Source organism: Delphinus delphis, chromosome 5, assembly GCF_949987515.2.
Source record: "Delphinus delphis chromosome 5, mDelDel1.2, whole genome shotgun sequence".
NCBI lineage: Eukaryota > Metazoa > Chordata > Mammalia > Artiodactyla > Delphinidae > Delphinus > Delphinus delphis.
The window spans coordinates 49,225,781-49,246,812 of record NC_082687.1 but is presented as its reverse complement, the minus strand read 5'-3'; the positions used below and the strand labels follow the sequence as shown (position 1 = coordinate 49,246,812).

The 21,032-nt window shown below is 40.2% G+C and overlaps 1 protein-coding gene and 1 pseudogene across 3 annotated transcripts; one reads left to right on the top strand and one right to left on the bottom strand.

Annotated features, from left to right (window-relative positions):
• Nucleotides 1-6,983: 6,983 nt before the first annotated feature.
• COX18 (cytochrome c oxidase assembly factor COX18) lies at nucleotides 6,984-20,652 on the bottom strand. Of its 3 annotated transcripts, none has more exons than XM_060012407.1 (6): nucleotides 20,255-20,652; nucleotides 19,557-19,657; nucleotides 17,304-17,467; nucleotides 16,275-16,396; nucleotides 14,592-14,703; nucleotides 6,984-10,106 (listed from the first exon to the last, which is right to left on the bottom strand). In XM_060012407.1, the coding sequence occupies exons 1-6, from the start codon at nucleotides 20,594-20,596 to the stop codon at nucleotides 10,036-10,038; spliced, it is 912 nt and encodes a 303-aa protein (XP_059868390.1). In that variant the 5' UTR covers nucleotides 20,597-20,652; the 3' UTR covers nucleotides 6,984-10,035. The 3 variants fall into 3 exon arrangements, with proteins under 3 accessions (XP_059868390.1, XP_059868389.1, XP_059868391.1); XM_060012406.1 differs by having other exon boundaries at nucleotides 14,596-14,703; XM_060012408.1 differs by lacking the exon at nucleotides 16,275-16,396.
• On the top strand, nucleotides 12,003-13,740 carry LOC132425919 (heterogeneous nuclear ribonucleoprotein A1-like; annotated as a pseudogene).
• Nucleotides 20,653-21,032: the final 380 nt, after the last annotated feature.

Genomic DNA, 21,032 nt, shown 5'->3' with positions numbered 1-21,032 from the left:
AGAAGACTCAAATCAATAGAATTAGAAATGAAAAAGGAGAAGTAACAACTGACACTGCAGAAATACAAAAGATCGTGAGAGATTACTACAAGCAACTCTATGCCAATAAAATGGACAACCTGGAAGAAATGGACAAATTCTTAGAAATGCATAACCTGCCAAGACTGAATCAGGAAGAAATAGAAAATATGAACAGACCAATCAAAAGCACTGAAATTGAAACTGTGATTTAAAATCTTCCAACAAGCAAAAGCCCAGGACCAGATGGCTTCACAGGCGAATTCTATCAAACATTTAGAGAAGAGCTATCACCTATCCTTCTCAAACTCTTCCAAAATATAGCAGAGGGAGGAACACTCCCCAACTCATTCTACGAGGCCACCATCATCCTGATACCAAAACCAGACAAGGATGTCACAAAGAAAGAAAATTACAGGCCAATATCACTGATGAACATAGATGCAAAAATCCTCAACAAAATACTAGCAAACAGAATCCAACAGCACAGTAAACGGATCATACACCATGGTCAAGTGGGGTTTATTCCAGGAATGCAAGGATTCTTCAATATACGCAAATCAATCAACGTGATACACCATATTAACAAATTGAAGGAGAAAAACCATATGATCATCTCAATAGATGCAGAGAAAGCTTTTGACAAAATTCAACACCCATTTATGATAAAAACCCTGCAGAAAGTAGGCATAGAGGGAACTTTCCTCAACATAATAAAGGCCATATATGACAAACCCACAGCCAACATCGTCCTCAATGGTGAAAAACTGAAACCTTTTCCACTAAGATCAGGAACAAGACAAGGTTGCCCACTCTCACCACTCTTATTCAACATAGTTTTGGAAGTCCTAGCCACAGCAATCAGAGAAGAAAAGGAAATAAAAGGAATCCAAATCGGAAAAGCAGAAGTAAAGCTGTCACTCTTTGCAGATGGCATGATACTATACATAGAGAATCCTAAAGATGTTACCAGAAAGCTACTAAAGCTAATCAATGAATTTGGTAAAGTAGCAGGATACAAAATTAATGCACAGAAATCTCTGGCATTCCTATACACTAAGGATGAAAAATCTGAAAGTGAAATCAAGAAAACACTCCCATTTACCATTGCAACAAAAAGAATAAAATATCTAGGAATAAACCTACCTAAGGAGACAAAAGATCTGTATGCAGAAAATTATGACACTGATGAAAGAAGTTAAAGATGATACAAATAGATGGAGAGATATACCATGTTCCTGGATTGGAAGAATCAACATTGTGAAAATGACTCTACTACCCAAAGCAATCTACAGATTCAATGCAATCCCTATCAAACCACCACTGGCATTTTTCACAGAACTAGAACAAAAAATTTCACAATTTGTATGGAAACACAAAAGACCTCAAATAGCCAAAGCAATCTTGAGAACGAAAAACGGAGCTGGAGGAATCAGGCTTCCTGACTTCAGACTATACTACAAAGCTACAGTAATCAAGACAGTATGGTACTGGCACAAAAACAGAAATATAGCTCAATGGAACAGGATAGAAAGCCCAGAGATAAACCCACGCACATATGGTCACCTTATCTTTGACAAAGGAGGCAGGAATGTACAGTGGAGAAAGGACAGCCTCTTCAATAAGTGGTGCTGGGAAAACTGGACAGCTACATGTAAAAGTATGAGATTAGATCACTCCCTAACACCATACACAAAAATAAGCTCAAAATGGATTAAAGACCTAAATGTAAGGCCAGAAACTATCAAACTCTTAGAGGAAAATATAGGCAGGACACTCTATGACATAAATCACAGCAAGGTCCTTTTTGACCCACCTCCTAGAGAAATGGAAATAAAAACAAAAGTAAACAAATGGGACCTAATGAAACTTAAAAGCTTTTGCGCAGCAAAGGAAACCATAAAGATCAAAAGACAACCCTCAGAATGGGAGAAAATATTTGCAAATGAAGCAACTGACAAAGGATTAATCTCCAAAATTTATAAGCAGCTCATGCAGCTTAATAACAAAAAAACAAACAACCCAATCCAAAAATGGGCAGAAGACCTAAATAGACATTTCTCCAAAGAAGATATACAGAGTGCCAACAAACACATGAAAGAATGCTCAACATCACTAATCATTAGAGAAATGCAAATCAAAACTGCAATGAGATATCATCTCACACCAGTCAGAATGGCCATCATCAAAAAATCTAGAAACAATAAATGCTGGAGAGAGTGTGGAGAAAAGGGAACACTCTTGTACTGTTGGTGGGAATGTAAATTGATACAGCCACTGTGGAGAACAGTATGGAGGTTCCTTAAAAAACTACAAATAGAACTACCATATGACCCAGCAATCCCACTACTGGGCATATACCCTGAGAAAACCATAATTCAAAGAGAGTCATGTACCAAAATGTTCATTGCAGCTCTATTTACAATAGCCCAGAGATGGAAACAACCTAAGTGTCCATCATCGGATGAATGGATAAAGAAGATGTGGCACATATATACAATGGAATATTACTCAGCCATAAAAAGAAACGAAATTGAGCTATTTGTAATGAGGTGGATAGACCTAGAGTCTGTCATACAGAGTGAAGTCAGTCAGAAAGAGAGAGACAAATTCCGTATGCTAACACATATATATTGAATTTAAGAAAAAAAATGTCATTAAAAACCTAGGGGTGAAACAGGAATAAAGACACAGACTTACTAGAGAATGACTTGAGGCTATGGGGAGGGGGAAGGGTAAACGGTGACAAGCGAGAGAGAGAGAGAGAGAGAGAGAGAGAGAGAGAGAGAGAGAGAGAGGCATGGACATATATACACTACCAAACGTAAGGTAGATAGCTAGTGGGAAGCAGCCGCATAGCACAGGGAGATCAGCCCAGGTGCTTTGTGACCGCCTGGAGGGGTGGGATAGGGAGGGTCGGAGGGAGGGAGAGGCAAGTGGGAAGAGATATGGGAACATATGTATATATATAACTGATTCATTTTGTTGTGAAGCTGAAACTAACATACCATTGTAAAGCAATTATACGCCAATAAAGATGAAAAAAAAAAAAAAAGAAGTGGTAGTGCTTAGACATGAGAAACAAGGTCAAAAAATGTGCCTAAATTAAGGATCTTGAGATGGGAAGATTATCCTGGATTATCAGAGCAGCCCAATATAATTACAAGAGTCCTTGTAAGAGGGAGGCAGGAGAGTCATAGTGAAAGAAAGAGATAAGACAAGAGAGAGAGAGACTGGGTGTGTGTGAAACTAGAGTCTCTCCTAGAGCCTCCAGAAGGAACGCAGCCCTGTGGATCCATTTCAGACATCTGACCCCCAGAGTTGTAAGATAATAAATGTGGGTTTTTTTGTTTGTTTTTGTGTGTGTGTTGTTTTAAGTCACTAAGTTTGTAGTAATTCACTACAGCAGCAACAGGATAATAACACGTGGCTTGAACGTCAAAATTTGGAATTGTGGCTAACTGCTCCATCTCTTAAGGTGGTGGAGTCTATGAGATCTCTCAATCCCAGCTTCTTTTTGTCAGAGGAACCAACCACAAGATCAGAGGGTTGAAATGGAAACTTTCAGCCCCATCCCTTGACCTCTCAGGTGGGGAAAGGGGCTGGAGACCGAATCCAATCACCAATGACCAATGCTGTAATCACTCGTGCCTACGTAATGAAGCCTGCAGAGTATAGGAGCTCTTTGTACCCAGCCCTATACATTGACCCAGGCAATCCTTCCATTTAGCTGTTCCTGAGTTGCATCCTTTATAATAAATGGATAATAGTTAAATGCCTTCCTAAGTTTTGTGAACTGTTCTAGCAAATTATCAAACCCAAGGAAAGGGTTATGGGAACCCCAGATTTGCAACCAAGTCGGGCAGAGGTTGTAGGTAATACTTCAGATTGGTGTCTGAAGTGGGGGGCGGGGACAGAGGGCAGTCTTGTGGGACTGTGCAATCTGTACTGACTCTGTAAGCAGATAAGGTAGGGGGTGAACCAGGCATGGCTTCCTTGATGTGAGAGAAGCCATTTTTGCCCTAAGCCATTTTGTGATCTAAGCCTGCCTAGGATGCTTGCCCTTGAATAGGTCTCTATAATCAATGATCATAAGGGAATGCAGGAACAAAGGAAATGCAGTCAAGAAACAACAGTTCAGAGATGAGAGTTCTAGTTCCTCCTCAAGGGATATACATAACAATCTGATACATTATCTTTGAGTTCTGAAAGCACTAAGGCCCCCACCCAGGTGGAGGATGGTAACTACACACTGAGACCTCAGATAGGTCAGAACCTAAGGAATGATGATGTTAACCTTTTCTGACCCTTAGGAACTTGGACTCTGTTGACTTTTGCCCCAATTCTGTGCTGAATTCTCCTCTGCTCTAGCCCCTTCCTGAATGTGCACATATCCTTAGCTTAAAACTTCCCCAATTTTGCAGTTCGGGGAGACATTCCTTTTGGAAAATCCCCCGTGTTCTCCTTACTTGCTGCAAGTTATAAATCCTTTCTTCTCCTGATCTTTGGCTTGTTTGTGTCTCTTGGCTGGAAACCCACCAAGAGGCAAACCCAGTTTTCAGGTGAAAACTCCAGGTAGTATCAGAACTGAACTAAATTGTAGGACACTCAGTTGGTGCCTGCAAAGAACTGGAGAACTGCTTGGTATGGAGAACACACACACACATTTGGTGGCCAGAAGGGTTCTGTGGGTAGTGTATAGAGGAAACAGAATTTTCCGTTAGTTGTGAGTTTTTCTTTCAAATCCATTCTGCTGTGATGAGATATTCCACTTGAAATTTTCTACTTTTTCTGACCATCGCTTTCCTGCAAGTTGGGAATATCATGATGTCTGGAAATGTCAACATACATCCTGTTCTTTCAGCACAGCGATAGTGTCACTGCATAATAAACACAATGTTTTGCCATCTAATTCAATAACAAAATAATCCATACTCTACTGTGCTTTAAAAGTATGACATATAAAATCCACTTTTCTTATTTTGACTGGATATGAACTGGTAATAAAAAATAAAATATCGCAGTAGGGCAGTACACACGAAATGCTGTGGAGTTATAACCGCATCACCAAGATCTGTGTGCTGAGCACAGTATGAAGCACTGTGACATAAAATCTCTGTCACAACCACTCAGCTCTGCAGTTGAAGCATGAAAGCCACAGATAATACATAAACAAACATGGCTGTGCACCAGCAAAACACTGAAATGTGAACTTCACGTAATTTTTATGTGTCACAAAATATTATCTTTTCATTCTTTTTCAATCATATAAGAATGTAAAAACTACTGTTGGCTTTCAGGCTGTACAAAAAAGGGCCGTGAGCTAGATTTGTGGCCCATTGGTCCTCAATTTAAGGATGCCTGATTTAAACCACCATATGACTATAAAACTGTGCAGCATAGGCTGAAATACATTCAATTCTCATTATTCACGGTAGTTTTGTTCTATAAAGCCACCCATCACTCCTAGAGGAAATTCAGAGTTAGGCTCCTTCAAGCCTTTGGTCACAACAACCAATTTCATCAACCAATCAAGACATAATCACGTCCTATGTGTGTTTCTGTTTAAAGACATCTTATTTAATATATATTGTTGATTCATTAACACTGAACTCATGGCCAGTAGCACTGTAAATCACACTGGAAAAAGGCTTACCTAACACATATTTTCTCTGTGAAGACATCACAGTCTTCTTGTACTTAGTGCTCGGGGGCCATCTTAAACAGAGAAATCATCACCAAAAAGTGTAAAAATGAGAAAAACATGGCACTAAATAGACCACAAGAAGGACACGTTTACAGTACGAGAGCTGAAACAAAACGCAGTGTCACTTGATTTGACTGCTGCTGGGAATGTGTGCACTGGTCTCAAATTTTTTGCTGCTCTGAGCGTGCAGCCACATGTCTGCTAGTAACAGCAAAAATATCACAAGCGGGCTTCCCTGGTGGTGCAGTGGTTGGGAGTCCGCCTGCCGATGCAGGAGACACGGGTTCGTGCCCCGGTCCGGGAGGATCCCGCACGCCGCGGAGCGGCTGGGCCCGTGAGCCATGGCCGCTGAGCCTGCGCGTCCGGAGCCTGTGCCCCGCAACGGGAGAGGCCACAGCGGTGAGAGGCCCGCGTACCGCAAAAAAAAAAAATATCATGAGCATTTTACAAATAAATTTTAGTGAGTAGGTGAATTCACAAATATGAAACTGTGAATGAGGATTGACTGTATTTTAAAGTAAAGTAACACATTGTGATGTAGATACGTGAGAGTTAAAGGAAGAAAATATTTCATTTTAAAATCTCTACTTGGTTGTGACTGTAATTTTAAATGGGAATTTCTGGTTTTCACTTGCATCCCAAAATGGAACATCTGTATTTGAAAACTCATATAAGCACAACTGAAGCTTCTATAAGGAAACCACAAAAGGAGAGTTTCCTACCTATAGCAACACATGGGACACATTATGAATAACATGGAATAAGCAGCTGTTAATTCTCAGATACAGAATTCATATTTTTAATACTCCTTACCCTCAGAAGCATCCATCACTCACAGAAAAGCCAGGAAGTTTGAGGTTATAATTAGAAGAAATTCCTCAAATTATCAATTGTACTACCGTTGGAACATGCAGAAATGCAGCTGCAATGAAAGGGATATAGTTAGGTATATTTCATAGTCCAGTTTTAAGTTTTCCCGGAGAGCTACAATTTAGCCAGAAAACAAAAACCAAAGCTAAATTAAATACAATGCTGCCTTCTCAACTAAGGAAAAACAAATATAACTGCCACATCAGGGACACAAAGGAAGAGGAGCATGACCGTAAAATTTTCTCAAAATAGAAAAGATAGAAATGGGGCATTTTCCCCAGAGGTTTCTTTTTCAAGAAATTCTTGGCCCTCTGGAGTCTAGCAGGAACTTTCAAGGATAGAAATTTCTTTTTTGTTGCCTTAGACAGAAAAACTCATTAACAGTGGCTGCTTTTTTTAAAAAAATTATTTATTTATTTTTGGCTGCACTGGATCTTCGTTGCTGCGCACAGGCTTTCGCTAGCTGCGTTGAGCGGGGGCTACTGTTCGTTGCGGTGCACAGGCTTCTCATTGCGGTGGCTTCTCTTGTTGTGGAGCACGGGCTCTAGGCACACGGGCTTCAGTAGTTGTGGCTCGCGGGCCCTAAGTTGTGGCGCACAGGCTTAGTTGCTCCGCAGCATGTGGGATCTTCCCGGACCAGGGCTCAAACCCGTGTCCCCTGCACTGGCAGGCGGATTCTTAACCACTGCGCCACCAGGGAAGCCGGGCTGCTTTCTTAAAGCATTTATTTTGATTTTAAGGTCTTTCCATCAAGGTTTTTGTTCTCAAACACCCGGAAGTCCTCATTTTACAGAAGAAAATCAGCAGTGTAGGCCTAGGCAATTAAAGGTAAGACTATCTTGCAAAACTTACGTAAAAACTGGGCAGTCAAGAAGGTAGTCAGTGAGAATACAAGGGAACAGGGTTCTCTTGTTACATATTCCTTTGGGACAGTTGTGTCGGATCTCTCTCATGTTCAAGTTACAGCAAAGCAAAAGTTACTGCTCTAAGAACTAGGCAAGGCTTCTGTGTAAAAGTGCTTTCTTGGTTTAATCTCTTCTGCTGCCATTCCTCAGCTGGTATTTTTTTTTCTTTTTTTTGTGGTAACTGCCAGGCCTTGTGGTTCCTATGGACAGGAATCAACCAGGATCAAAGTGCTTTTATGTACAGCTCTGTCAACAGAAAAATTCATCAACAGTTTAAGGAAAAAAATGCAAAAATTTCAAGCCAATTTGAGGATTATACTCTGAGAGGTAGACTTTCAGAAAGCTCTGGGGACCGTTCTGCCAATTAGGGGTCAAAGCACAGTTATGTACGTTTTTGAGACAAAGGGTTTATGTCATACGACATATTATTAACAGTTTACACAATCCAGACCTACAGGTACAAAGCAAACAGTGGGTCATGAGTCATCATGGTCCCTTACAAGAAGGAAGGTTATCTCCTAAGAGTCAGTGTCCCTTAATGAGATTAAGGAATGTCATCTCCTAAAGAGCTCTGGTTAATGCAGATGCACAATACCTGCTAAAGGGGAGGGAGGAGGCCCAAAGGGACAAAGAAAAAATTTATGTTTAAACTTTTCTCATCTTGCCGTAAAACATGAATTTTATTTCATCAGTTCTTAACTGAGATTGTGGAAGGTCTTAGGTGAAACAGATATGAAGGCTAGGCTTTCTGAGTATACTGGTGGAGAACTGTGGGGAGGACCCTCTTTTGTAGGACCTCAGGGGCAATCCCTAAATCTATCTCTTAAAAGAAAAATTTGAAAGAGATATATCTTATAATATCAAATACATTCAATAGCATCTTCCTCCTGGTGCATAAGCAGTATAAAGATTTTGTTAACAGCATCCACAGAAAACAAATATACCAGTAAACATCATTATATATTTTACCTGACAATAAGAGTTCCAAAACAGCAATGCAATATTAACAAGAGCAACACAATTACCAAATAAAGTTCAAAGTTTTCTAATAGTCCCTTTTACTTTGAAACTGTATTCCACAAACGACTATAGTCAAGTTAATATGTTCAAGAGTCACAGAATCATTCCCTATCTGTGGCTATGTTAGTCCTTATCTAATGAAGTCTGTTTCAGCTGTTTGTTGGGATTCTAGCTGCTGACAGTTTGAAGCTCTTAATGGTTGTGGCTTTGGGGCTAGGAAGACAGAAGGGTCTACTGTACTTTGAGATGACAGGAAAGACTCAAACAGCTCTGTCTCCAGAATTCTGCACAACAAGCTTACTTCACAATTATGTGATCTACCTATATTCTCTAATGACTGAATACACAATGTTCATATGCATGCTCTCTGGCTGAATGAGATGATTCTTCACCTACTATTTAATTTCTAGTAATAGTGTAACTAATGTAACTTCATGTATTCAGTCATTATTTTTAAAACTTGCTAAATACTATCCTGATCTTTTGAGCTTTTAAAATTTACTTTGATCCTTTTTTCTAAGCTATGAAATTATGAATTTTGTAATATTAAGATCCTCAGACCAATTTAATGTTATGCATTATCATACCAAGGTGTACAGGTCTAAAGGAGTCTCCCAATTAGCATAACCTTGACCCTAGTACCAGTTTTTCACTTTCTTAAAGGATTATCAGAGATATTGGGTTCCTTCATATTCTATATGATTAGCTTAAGATTTTCTACTTTGGGCTCTAGCAGTACTTAGTTCTATGCTCTGTATTCTAGACGCCTTAAATTACAGAGAAAGGAAATGTACAATTTTTGTATTCCTTCAGAGCAAGGTTGAGAAGCAACACTACCTACCCTATTAGGTACTTTCTTACATGCGTGGACTACTCCACTGCATGTATCTCAAGTCCTTTTCATTTTAAAATCACACATTAACTCATCATCAATGTATGTTCCATTAGAATAATACTTATTAACCAGGAATTACCAGAAGGGGGGTCAATAAAGGCCTCCATGTTGTGAGTTCCAGGACTTTTCTGAAGAGAAAACCATGGCTTTATTAAATGATCAACCGGGTCTATGATCCTCCACACCCCCAAAATTTTAAAAATCACTTCACTGGATTCTTTTATTTTATAAAACTTCTCTAGTCCTGTTTTCCAAAGTTCTAGCACCTCTCGCAAGTTGTAATTTTATAAACAGGGCCCGACACTTTGATCCCACTTTTATATAACTGAACATACTACGTTTTCAGCACTTAAAAGATTTTAAGTACTATCAAATATATCTGGATTATATCTTAATCCACAGTACTTCACAGAGCTCATGATTTTAAAAAGCAAATTAAACCATATCTGAATTTCTAAATCTTCTAAATACATTAACAGTGAAACTTGTAATTGTTTCAAAATTACTAGAAAGTATATCATTTTCTTGAAATGAACTTGGCGTAAAAGGCAGCAAAGAGGTCTTTATAAGGAGTGTCTGAATCTGACTTGGTCAACGGTATTCGACAAAGTTGGCGAAATCTAGGAGAACGCAGCAGCAAGTTCTGTGAAAGGCCCATGAGGCTGGAGCATAACCAGTAGAGAACAATCGACTGTAAAGAGAAGAAAGGACATGAAAGTTAGCATCTCTCCCTTCTCCAAGGACACCAAGGTCTAGAAATAGGTAGGCAATAAAAAAAAAAATTACAATCTCTGTAAATATAAGTACACCAGGACTGACCAAGACTTTCAGTAGCTATTAGATACCTGTGACGGATCAGATAGGTAGGTAAGAAAGTTGAAAGGAAGACTCAAAAGCAAAAAGAAACAAAAAGGAGAGGTATTCATGACAGAAAGTGGATGACAGAGAACAGCTCCTGAGCAGAGGTCCAAGAGAGATCTCACCTCCATCTCTGGCAGTTAAGCATACTTTTTCCCCACCAAGAGTCTTGACAGGCTGCTACATTGAAGGTACGCTACTGGGGGCACAGCCATTTATCATGGCAAACTTAGCCCCCCTAGACCTATATACAGTCACCTATCTTCCAAATTTTTCCCACCAACCAGTTTCTAAGTGTAGTCAGGACTGCATTATCTTTGCCTTTTCCTGAGACAAAGAGTCTCAGCATTATCTTCAACTTTCTTTTTTACTACCATTCAGACTTACTATTTAGGTCAAAGACTAAGTTCTGCGGCCTCTCAAAACATTCCCATACATACATACATACATCTTTCCCAAACCTTTCTTTGGCATCAGAAGGTAATCAGTCCCCAGAGGCAAGACCACGTGGTGGTTGAATCCAGGTCCTGGAGTCAAACTGCCTGAGTTTGAAATCTATTTATCTAACTTTGGGTACATTATTTTTCTTGTTTCAGTTTTCTCTTCTATAAAATGGGGACAGAACTGTACCCACCTCAAAGAGATACTGTGAGGAATAAATAAGAAAATTTAGGTAGAGTGGTAAGCACAGTAATGTCGCCCATATTAAGCACTTGCATTTGTTCCAGAGCAAGTTTTTAAGGGCAGTAAGCAATACATCCTTAAAGGCAGGTTAGCACAGTAGTTAAGAGTAAGAGCCAAACTGCCTGGATGTGTGTTAGACTCTGCCACTTAAAAGATGAGTAACCTTGATGAGTTACTTAACCTCTCTGTGCCTCAGTTTCCTCAGCAGTAAAGTAGAGATTATAATAGCTCCTACTTCAGTGCCCTGTTGGGAGAAATATGTATACTAATATATGTAAATGATTTTAAAAAGGGCCTGGTACAATGTTAATGTTGAATAAATATTAACTACCATCATCATCAAACTTATCCATGAAGCGAACAGTATCCTGAGCCTCAACTACGTCAAACTAAAAACTGCCTACTAAGTATCATTCTTCTTCCTAAGTAAGAAAAATACTAATTTTCAGCAGGGTATACTGCCATCTAAAAAAAAGAGAAAGAAGACTATCCTTCCCAACCTCTTCTGCAGTTAGGTACAGTCACATATTTAAGATGGAAGCTCAGTGTTTGGTGGGGCACCTGGCCAGGGTCCTGAAAGGGGCTGACTGTGCTTGAGGAACCTTTTTACTATTCTCGCAAGGTAACAAGCTCCAGTGGCCATCGTGACTATCCTGCGGCCTTCAAGACCATTACAGGCTGTGGATGATGCAGCATTGAGACAGAAGCAGGCTGCCTTTCTCAAGTCTTCACAGGGATGCTCCATCAGCTCTACACTGAATTACCTAATTCAGAATTTCCTGTATTTGAGAGAATGGATTTTTGGGTACTTAAGACACTGTTATTCAGGGCTTCCCTGGTGGCGCAGTGGTTAAGAATCTACCTGCCAGTGCAGGGCACCTGGGTTCGAACCCTGGTCCGGGAAGATCCCACATGCTGGGAAGCAACTAAGCCCGCGAGCCACAACTACTGAGCCCGCACGCCTACAGCCCATGCTCCACAACAAGAGAAGCCACTGCAGTCACAATGAGAAGTCTGCACATCGCAACGAAGAGTAGCCCCCGCTCGCTGCAACTAGAGAAAGCCCGCCCACAGAAACAAAGACCCAACACAGACAAAAATAAATAAGATAAAATAAATAAGTAAAAAAAAAAAAAAAAAAGCTTAAAAAAAAAAAGACACTGTTTTTCAGATCTGTTACTCACTTTGAATCCAACCTCTCACTACAACTTTACTGCTCCTATTTCACTTGATCTGGGGGTTTCCTGAGTTATAACAGGTATTATTTCTCCTTAGAAATGTAGTGAGTTTGTATTGTTCTGTTTTTACAGAGTATTTTATAATAATATTATTATTACATGAAAAGTACTATAATAGACACTTGTCATTTCATTAATTCTCACAGACATTATGGTGTCTATTTTAGAAACAAGGAAACTTATTTTACACAGGATTAATGATGGTACTATGTCTAAGTGACAGCTTAAAAACATTTAACATTTAATTGAGCCCATGGACACCGCCAAGTAAGCATCATTGAAGTCTCCCCCATCTACTGCCATCATGTGTAAGTCGGGGTCTCCCAAAGAGCCCGAACATCTGCAGAAGCTCTTCATCGGAGGTTTGAGCTTTGAGCTTTGAAACAACCGATTAGAGTCTGGGGAGCCATTTTCAACAAAGGGGAATGCTCACAGACTGTGTGGTAACGAGGGATCCAAACACCAAGCACTCCAGAGGCTTCGGGTTTGTCACGTATGCCACTGTGGAGGAGGCGGATGCAGCCATGAAGGCAAGGCCACACAAGGTGGATGGGAGAGTTGGGGAACCAAAGAGGGCTGTCTCAAGAGAAGATTCTCAAAGACCTGGTGCCCACTTAACTGTGAAAAAGACTTTTGTTGGTGGCATTAAAGAAGACATTGAAGAACATCACCTAAGAGATTATTCTGAACAGTATGGGAAAACTGAAGTGATTGAAACCATGACTAACTAAGGCAGCAGCAACAAGAGAGACTTTACTTTTCATAACCTTTGGTGACCATGACCCCACAGACAAGACTGTCATTCAGAAACACCACACTGTGAATGGCCACAACTGTGAAGTAAGGAAAGCCCTATCTCAGCAAGAGATGGCTAGTGCTTCATCCAGCCAAAGAGGTCGAAGTGGTTCTGGAAACTTTGGTGGTGGTCGTGGCGGTGGTTTTGGTGGGAATGACAACTTTGGTGGTGGAGGAAACTTCAGTGGTCGAGATGCCTTTGGTGGCAGCCATGGTGGTGGTGGCTATGGTGGCAGTGGGGATGGCTATAATGGATTTGGTAATGACGGAAGCAATTTCAGAGATGGCAGAAGCTACAATGATTTTGGCATTTACAACAGTCAATCTTCAAATTCTGGACTGATGAAAGGAGGAAACTTTGGAGGCAAAAGTTCTCGCCTCTATGGTGGTGGAGGCCAATACTTCGTCAAACGATAAAACCAAGGTGGCTGTGGTGGTTCCAGCAGCAGCAGGAGCTATGGCAGTGGCAGAAGGTTTTGATTACTGCCAGGAAACAAAGCTTAGCAGGAGAGGAGAGCCAGAGAAGTGACAGGGAAGCTACAGGGTACAACAGATTTGTGAACTCAGCCAAGCACAGTGGTGGCAGGGCCTAGATGCTACAAAGAAGACATGTTTTAGACAATACTCCTGTGTATGGGCCAAAAAACTCGAGGACTGTATTTGTGACTAAGTGTATAACAGGTTATTTCAGTTTCTGTTCTGTGGAAAGTGTAAAGCATTCCAACAAAGGTTTTCACTGTGACTTTTTTTTTTTTTGCACCCATGCTATTGACTGCTAAATGTAACAGTCTGATCATGATGCAGAATAAATATGTCTTAAAAAAAACAAACATTTAATTCACATTTTTTTACGATAAAAACATACTATTTCAGATTCCTAAGACAAGTCCTATAAAGTACTTTTATATAAATGATATAACTCTAACTACCAGCAACAAATGACTGCTACTTTACGGTCTATGTGTTGGCTCAGAGCTAAGACAGCTCTATACCTGACATAGCTTTACCCATCTTAGCACTAAAGTATCCATGGAAGCAAAAGGCTAAAAATATGAAATAACTGCAAATATAACATTTCTTTTTCTATTTCTATAAAAGTTTAATTACATATAAATAGGGACAAGTATATGTATCTCATAAAACTGTTATGAGATTAAACAATATTACATATGAACCCATACAAACCTAGCACAAAGTTTTGTTTCTTTTTTCATTGCTAAAACTCCTTGGACCAGTCTATGAAGACAGAAGGAATTCAATATATCAGTTAATCAAACAGAGCAAATACTATGTTCATAGTACTGCATCAGGTACTTAGCAAGATTAAAAAAAAAAAAAGAAAAAAAAAAGAGGAAAAGGAGTTTGGTTTAATAGGAGGGTTAAGACACATTCACGTAAAGGAAGATTAACCAATCCCCCAAGAAATATTCAGATGTCACTTGGTGATAGAGACAGTAGATTCGTTATTACAGAAACCCAGAAACCAGTAAGGGATTGAGTAGTCAGAGGAAGCTCAATAGAAGAGGCAGAATCTCAGCCAGTCTAAGCTAGAAACAGAAGATTTATATTTAGCACATGCTTCACGCAATACTGGTGCTTACTCACTGAAGGTACTGTCGCTGCAATTGGAATCATCAACACCGATAATGCACGAACAAAGTACGTTATATATGTCTGGAAACGAGACATTCCAACTTTTTGCAGAGCAAAAATCTGAAGGGGTAGAATATATAACATATGCTGATTATTGAAATGCACATTAAATGAGACAAGCTTTAAAATACAAACTGATTTTTGATTGGCCTCTACCTATATTTTAAGAAAAGCAATAAAAATTTAAAATAAAACTGATAAATTTATGTAAAATTCTTAAATGGAACTTTAAATAACAGCAATAAAGAGATTCATCTAAACAGTATCACAGCATAATTTTTACAAGTCAATGTTTTTTAAAGATTGTCTGTAAAACTGAAGTCCCTTCAAGATAAGTATTATGTATGAATCACTGTCCTTGTTTTTTAACATCTAAACACAGGACCTGGCATAAAGAAGGAACTTAACAGGTATCTCAAAGGTTTGTGACCTGGCTACGTGGAGTACAGAAAAGAACCAAGGCTAGGAAAGGCAGTTATGGTTTATGAATTACTTATTTAAGAGGCAGCATAACTTAATGATTACGAGCACAGATTCTACACTCAAACTACCTAGATTCACAAGGCAGCCCTGCATTCAGTGGTTATGTGACCTTGCACAAGTTACTCAACCTTTCTGTGCCTTACCTTCTGCACCTTAAAATGGGGATAATAGTAGCACTGACATCACACGATTATTTTAAGAATTAAATGAGTTAATTCATGTACATTGCTTACAATAGTGCCTGGCACATGGTGAATGTTAAGTAAGAACAGGCTTTTATTAAACTTATGCATGCTGGGTCTTTAGATGGAATAAAAGAAAGACTAGAGGACTGACATTATTCACTGTGACCCTGTTATCGATTCTTTCTTTCTAAGAAATATTCACTAATTACCAACCATGTTAACAGCACTGTGGTAGATGCTCTTAGGCTAACACACTTAGACTACACATAGTCTTTCCTCAGGAAAACTTCACGCAAGACCTCAGAGTATCATCCTCACTTTTCTCGTCTGAAAAAATAAGGGGTGTATTAGATATCCCAAACAGAGAGCTGTGGATATGAGGTCTGTGAAATCTCAACTGAGTTAGGTCTTTTCTAAGGTTTCTTCTAGCTCAAAGAGTCTATGTTCTTATGGACAGTTCTTTATGGAATAGGGGTCATATTTTATATGTATGTTTCTCCATTCCATCTTATAAAGAAGTTCTATGGCTTTTCTAAGGTTGTGTAACTTAAAAATGGCAGTCAGGTACTGACCACCTACAAATTGACATATTAAACATATACACAACACATCAATATATTGTGGGAAGAAAACCAGATTCATTAGGCATTTTAATTGTTGTCTTTACCAAAAAGCAAATCACAAAACTGTCTGTATTAGAATCATATAATTTTAAAGCTAAAAGACATTTTGGAAATGTTCAAATTCAGCTCTCTTAATTATGAGCATTCTGATCCCCAGAGGTGTTAAGGAACTGGCCTAAGACAATTTATCAACAGCTGATCAGCGACCAAAACTAAGGAGTCTCAATTTTAGCTCAGAGCTATCACCACCAACTCAAATACAATTTACATTTGAGGTCAGAACAGCAACAAAACCCCCAATGATTTAAATGGCAAGCAAATCTCATTTAAAACCACTGACCTCCACTATTAATAAGTTGATGACACCAATGGAGACAGGCAGAATCCAAGTGGAATCCAGGGCAGTGAGGTCAGGAAACCATAGGACCCCACCAGTAGCTAACTGCTCCTGAACAGAAAAACCTGCCGAAACATTTTTATAAGTAAAACAAAAGAATTTCTAAAATAGCAGAGGGAAGTAATTGCAATAAGGTGTTCCTCACACTAAAGATTTGCACTTTTTATTCAGGTTATTTTCACTCCACAACATAAGTTAGTTCTTCCTGTACTGAGAAAGAGGCAAGAAGTTTTCTGTAGTAAATAGATGTAGAGACAATAAAGACATGTAGCAGTAATCTTTTCAGACTTAAATTTAAAAAATTTAAAAAATTAGACTTTCTTTCAAGTCTATTTAGATTACTTTCTGGTTAGAAATGCCTTTAAATGAAAGTAAAAAACAAGCCCTTTACTTTATAACCTTTCTTAATTAATGTTTACACTTATAACTGTGAAAGCTTTTCTGGCTTCTTAAATTTATTAATAGAAAAAATTCTTGGCCAGGAAACCGTATTATGGAATTATAACCATGACCTCCAAGAAGCAGTACTAGTGACGTCCTTCCTAGATTGATTTGTTTTCTCAACACAGCTAGTTTGCTTTACACTTAATATTTTAAATTCTATACCCTTGTAAGGGAGATGATAAAAGTGTATTCTAGTTATGAGAAGTATGGATGTTTTTTATTTTTTGCTTGGTTTTTTCTTTTTTTTAAGAGTACAAAGACAGGGCTTCCCTGGTGGCGCAGTGGTTGAGAGTCTGCCTGCCGATGCAGGGGACGCGGGTTCGTGCCCTGGTCCGGGAAGATCTCACATGCCACAGAGCAGCTGGGCCCGTGAGCCATGGCCACTGAGCCTGCGCGTCCGGAGCCTGTGCTCCGCAACGGGAGAGGCCCCAACAGTGAGAGGCCCGTGTACCGCAAAAAAAAAAAAGAAGAGTACAAAGACAACGTTAGAAAACTTATTTGGGGGAAACAGACTTCAATAATAACTACCTTCTGAATGTGTTGCCCCTGTGCTAAAATTCCGGAGAGCAACAGACACGAATATCCACATTGGAAGCTGAATCCAGACCAACACAGTGGCTTTGAAAGGGTGGCAGTTATCCCGAACATACAGCTCTGAAACAAGCCTCCGCATAGTCTTTAGATAAGTGAGCCTAGTTTGAGGGAAGAGGGAAAAAGGGAAAGGAGAAAATGTCATTTGACTACTAGCAGTGTTTCATCCCCACAGCACAAACACACCCGTGCTGTGGTTACTGGCTAAAGGATTTATGCAGGATTTTTGGTTGTTGTAAGCTATACCACGGGGCTGCCTAAACAAAAGGCAAATAAAGCCTTTTATTCAAAGTTCTTTAGCAATGTACGCAAATTACATTAACAATTTGATAAATCTGACACTGTCAGACTACAGTCTTTGATTCTGGTGATCTCTGGCAAACTAGGCTTTGAGGAGGGAAATTTCACTACTAACATGGTATGACCACAATTTAAATCACAAATACTAGAGGTGAAAGCCCATTTTACTCATATCTCTCCACTCCAGCCAAGCTCAATCACTTGATCCCCGAATATACCTTGCAATGTGGTTGTGTACTGTGTATGCTCTTGGCCCGTCAAAATGGTCTTCACTCTTCAATCAACTCTTTCATAAAGGTTTTCCTACTCTGTTTCTCTATTAACCATATTAGTTATTTCTGTTAAGTCCCACTTTCTATACTATGGTATTGGGTCTTCATCTTTAAATCTCTCACAGCATGTTTTGTACAAGGTTGGTTTTCAATAGGTTTGCTGAATTTAATCTAATTATAATGTACTGAATTAAGACAGTATACGGAGACATTGCAGGCTCTTTGTAATTCAGCCTCTGCCTGCTTTTCCAACTTTATTTCCTGTTACTCTTCTTTAGAAGAGTTACTCTCTTTACTTTACTCTTCTGTATATTCTGGCCCCTTGAATGACTGGGGTCATCCAACAAATCAGACTTCCACATCAGCATGCCTTTGAAAGTTATTATATCATCTGTGTGGACTGCCCAGTTTCCTGGCTGTTCACCTGACAACTTCCCTGTCACGCTTCAAAACCCAGCTCCATTGAAAATGCAGGAAACCTCAGATATGTCTTCCTAGAAAGCCACTCATCTGTCTAAGGATGTGTCTGGACAATCATCCTGCCAGTGCTGCATAAGCAAGGTGCCACAGTCTTGTCTAGGCTGCATTTATAACCCAGGTGAGCAGCTACTAATTTGTTCTTCTGGCCTAGAGCTGTAGTCCTCAGATTTCCCTGATCAGTAAAACTTCAAAACTATAGGTTTACCAACTTCCTATTTTAGCAAATAAAGACGTTAAGCTGTAAAAATGATTTTTTTTAAATGTCAGGTCTTTTTAACTCTATATAAAGAGGGACACAATTTCATACCAAAGATAGTTGGCAAATTTACACCTATATAGATAAAAATATATGAAAAGCTATATATATATATATATATATATATATTACATATTCATACTAAAAAAACCTTATTTTTCTCATTGCTGTGAACTGGTGAACACTTTGTCACAGTCAAGTAAGGATCAGAATTTGGGAAATTGACTAAGCAGAACTAGCTTAGGCTGATAGAAGGAGGTGGACTTAGAAGTTCCTAGTGGATGACTGTAGGCATAGAACTGTGCCATGGTCGAGCACCCTTGGGCAAGGGCTTTCTAAGAACCCAGGCAGACAACTACATAGGGTAACCAGAGCAGAATGACAACACCTTGCCTATCCAGTTGCTTTTACCATGTCATTCATACTTTCTACCTCCCCATTCCTTTGGGCTACTACCTGCTGTATGTTGTCAAAAGGTCAAGTTTGTAAATAACCTGTATCATTTGTTGACAAAAATCCCAACAACTGTCACAGTATCTTCATCCTGTGAAGCCTTTCCTGACTTTCCGTGATGACCCAACTCCTTGTACATAATCTTTTGTACAGTACTTAGTTCAGTCATTATTTGACTACATGTCTGTCTTTTTCAGTAGCCTGAAGTCCCTTAAGGACAAGGAACTCTCTCTTGTTTCCCTATTTTTTTTGCTTTTGGTCCAGTATATAAAACTACCATGCCACATAAACTTATTAAAATATTAAAGAGAAAAAAGAACTACTTTGCTGCTAAAGCTACAGAATACCAAAACCTATAATAAAAATCACTTACACATTATATATACGTATATATATTTTCATGGTGTTATATGCACAGAATTAGCTTACCTGGCAGCTCTTTTGGACCACCCCAACTGATTTGCACGAACTGCAACGTCTTGGTTAAGGTGCCTTGCAATGCTTTTTATTTCTGGCTGCAAATTTTCCACCTAGCTAAAGAAAAAGTAGGCTTTGTTATGGGAACATAAAAGATCTTTATTCATAACCATTCATAATTTCACTCTCTATTCCCTCAGCTCATTTAAAAATGTGGTTTACTGGTCATGTCAAGAAACCCTAAGTCTGCGTATAGGATGTTAATTTAAGATTTCCTCAGTTGCAACCAAATTCAAACTCCAGCTTGTACATCAGTATGATCTTGGACAAATTATTTAACCTCTAAAGTCCTATTCTCTCATATATAAAATGTATATCAGCACCTACTTCACAGGGCTATTATAAGGATTATATAAGAACTACACTCTGCACTTTAATGTTTCAATTCCTGGATTTCCCAGTAATGTCAACTGAGGAAACAGAAGTCCATTAAGAATCTTTAATATACTCTGTGGCAGTCACAGAGCCACCAAAAATTGCATTTACTTCTGCCCTGTGTTAATTCCTTTTTGTAAAGTAGCTCACTGCCTTACTGGTACTGATGACTAACACTAAGCACTCCGGGAGTACCTGGGGACCTTAAGCCCCGGGTAGACGTCGGCCAGTCCTCACCACGGAAGCGCGTCCATGCGCGGCTCGGCGCCCCTCACCTTGGCCAGGATGTAGTGCTGGTAGGCGGCCAAGGGCAGCGTGACAGCGCCGCGCAGGGCCACGGTGGTGAGAAGAATGCTGCCCCACCAGGGCAGGCCCGAGGCGGTGTGCGCAAAGAGCAGTACGTCCTCGGCGCCCTGCACCGGCGCCGACGTAGCCAGGGCTTCATACCAGCCACCCGCGCCGCTCGGGCCAACTGCAGAGACTGATGCCACCGCCCACAATGGCAGAGCGGAGGGCTTGGCGCCGCCGGTGGGGGCCGGTACGACCGGTGGGCCCAAGCCCCGGAGCTGCAGGGCAGGCCGCGGCTGCAGCCACCTAACGCTCAACCGGCACAGCATCTCTGCACACGACTGTATCCAACACGCGTACGACACGGGCTAACTGCGCGTACCGCTCAGCAAGGCCGCTACGCGCATGCGCTGGCGACGCCGGGCGTAAAGATGGCGGCAGCCCGCCGGCAGCCATAATTGACTTTCCCAATCACACCAGTGACGTATTGCGTCGCACTAGAGATGACGCAAGACGTAGGGAAGTCCCGCCTTTCCCACGCGGCACTAATCAAGCCTACTGCGCACACACGAAACTTCCGCGGTGCTGCGGTGGAGCTCCTCAGAGGCTCGACCGGAATTGCAGAGTCGGAGGTGGGGCTTGCTGCCCGGGGCGGGGCTTGCTGCACTGGGCCGGGAGAGGTGTTTTCTGGGAAGAGCTCACCTTGTAAAGTTGGTGTTCGGGTTGTGCCTTTCCGTTCTTTTTCACTTAAACTAATCGGGTCAC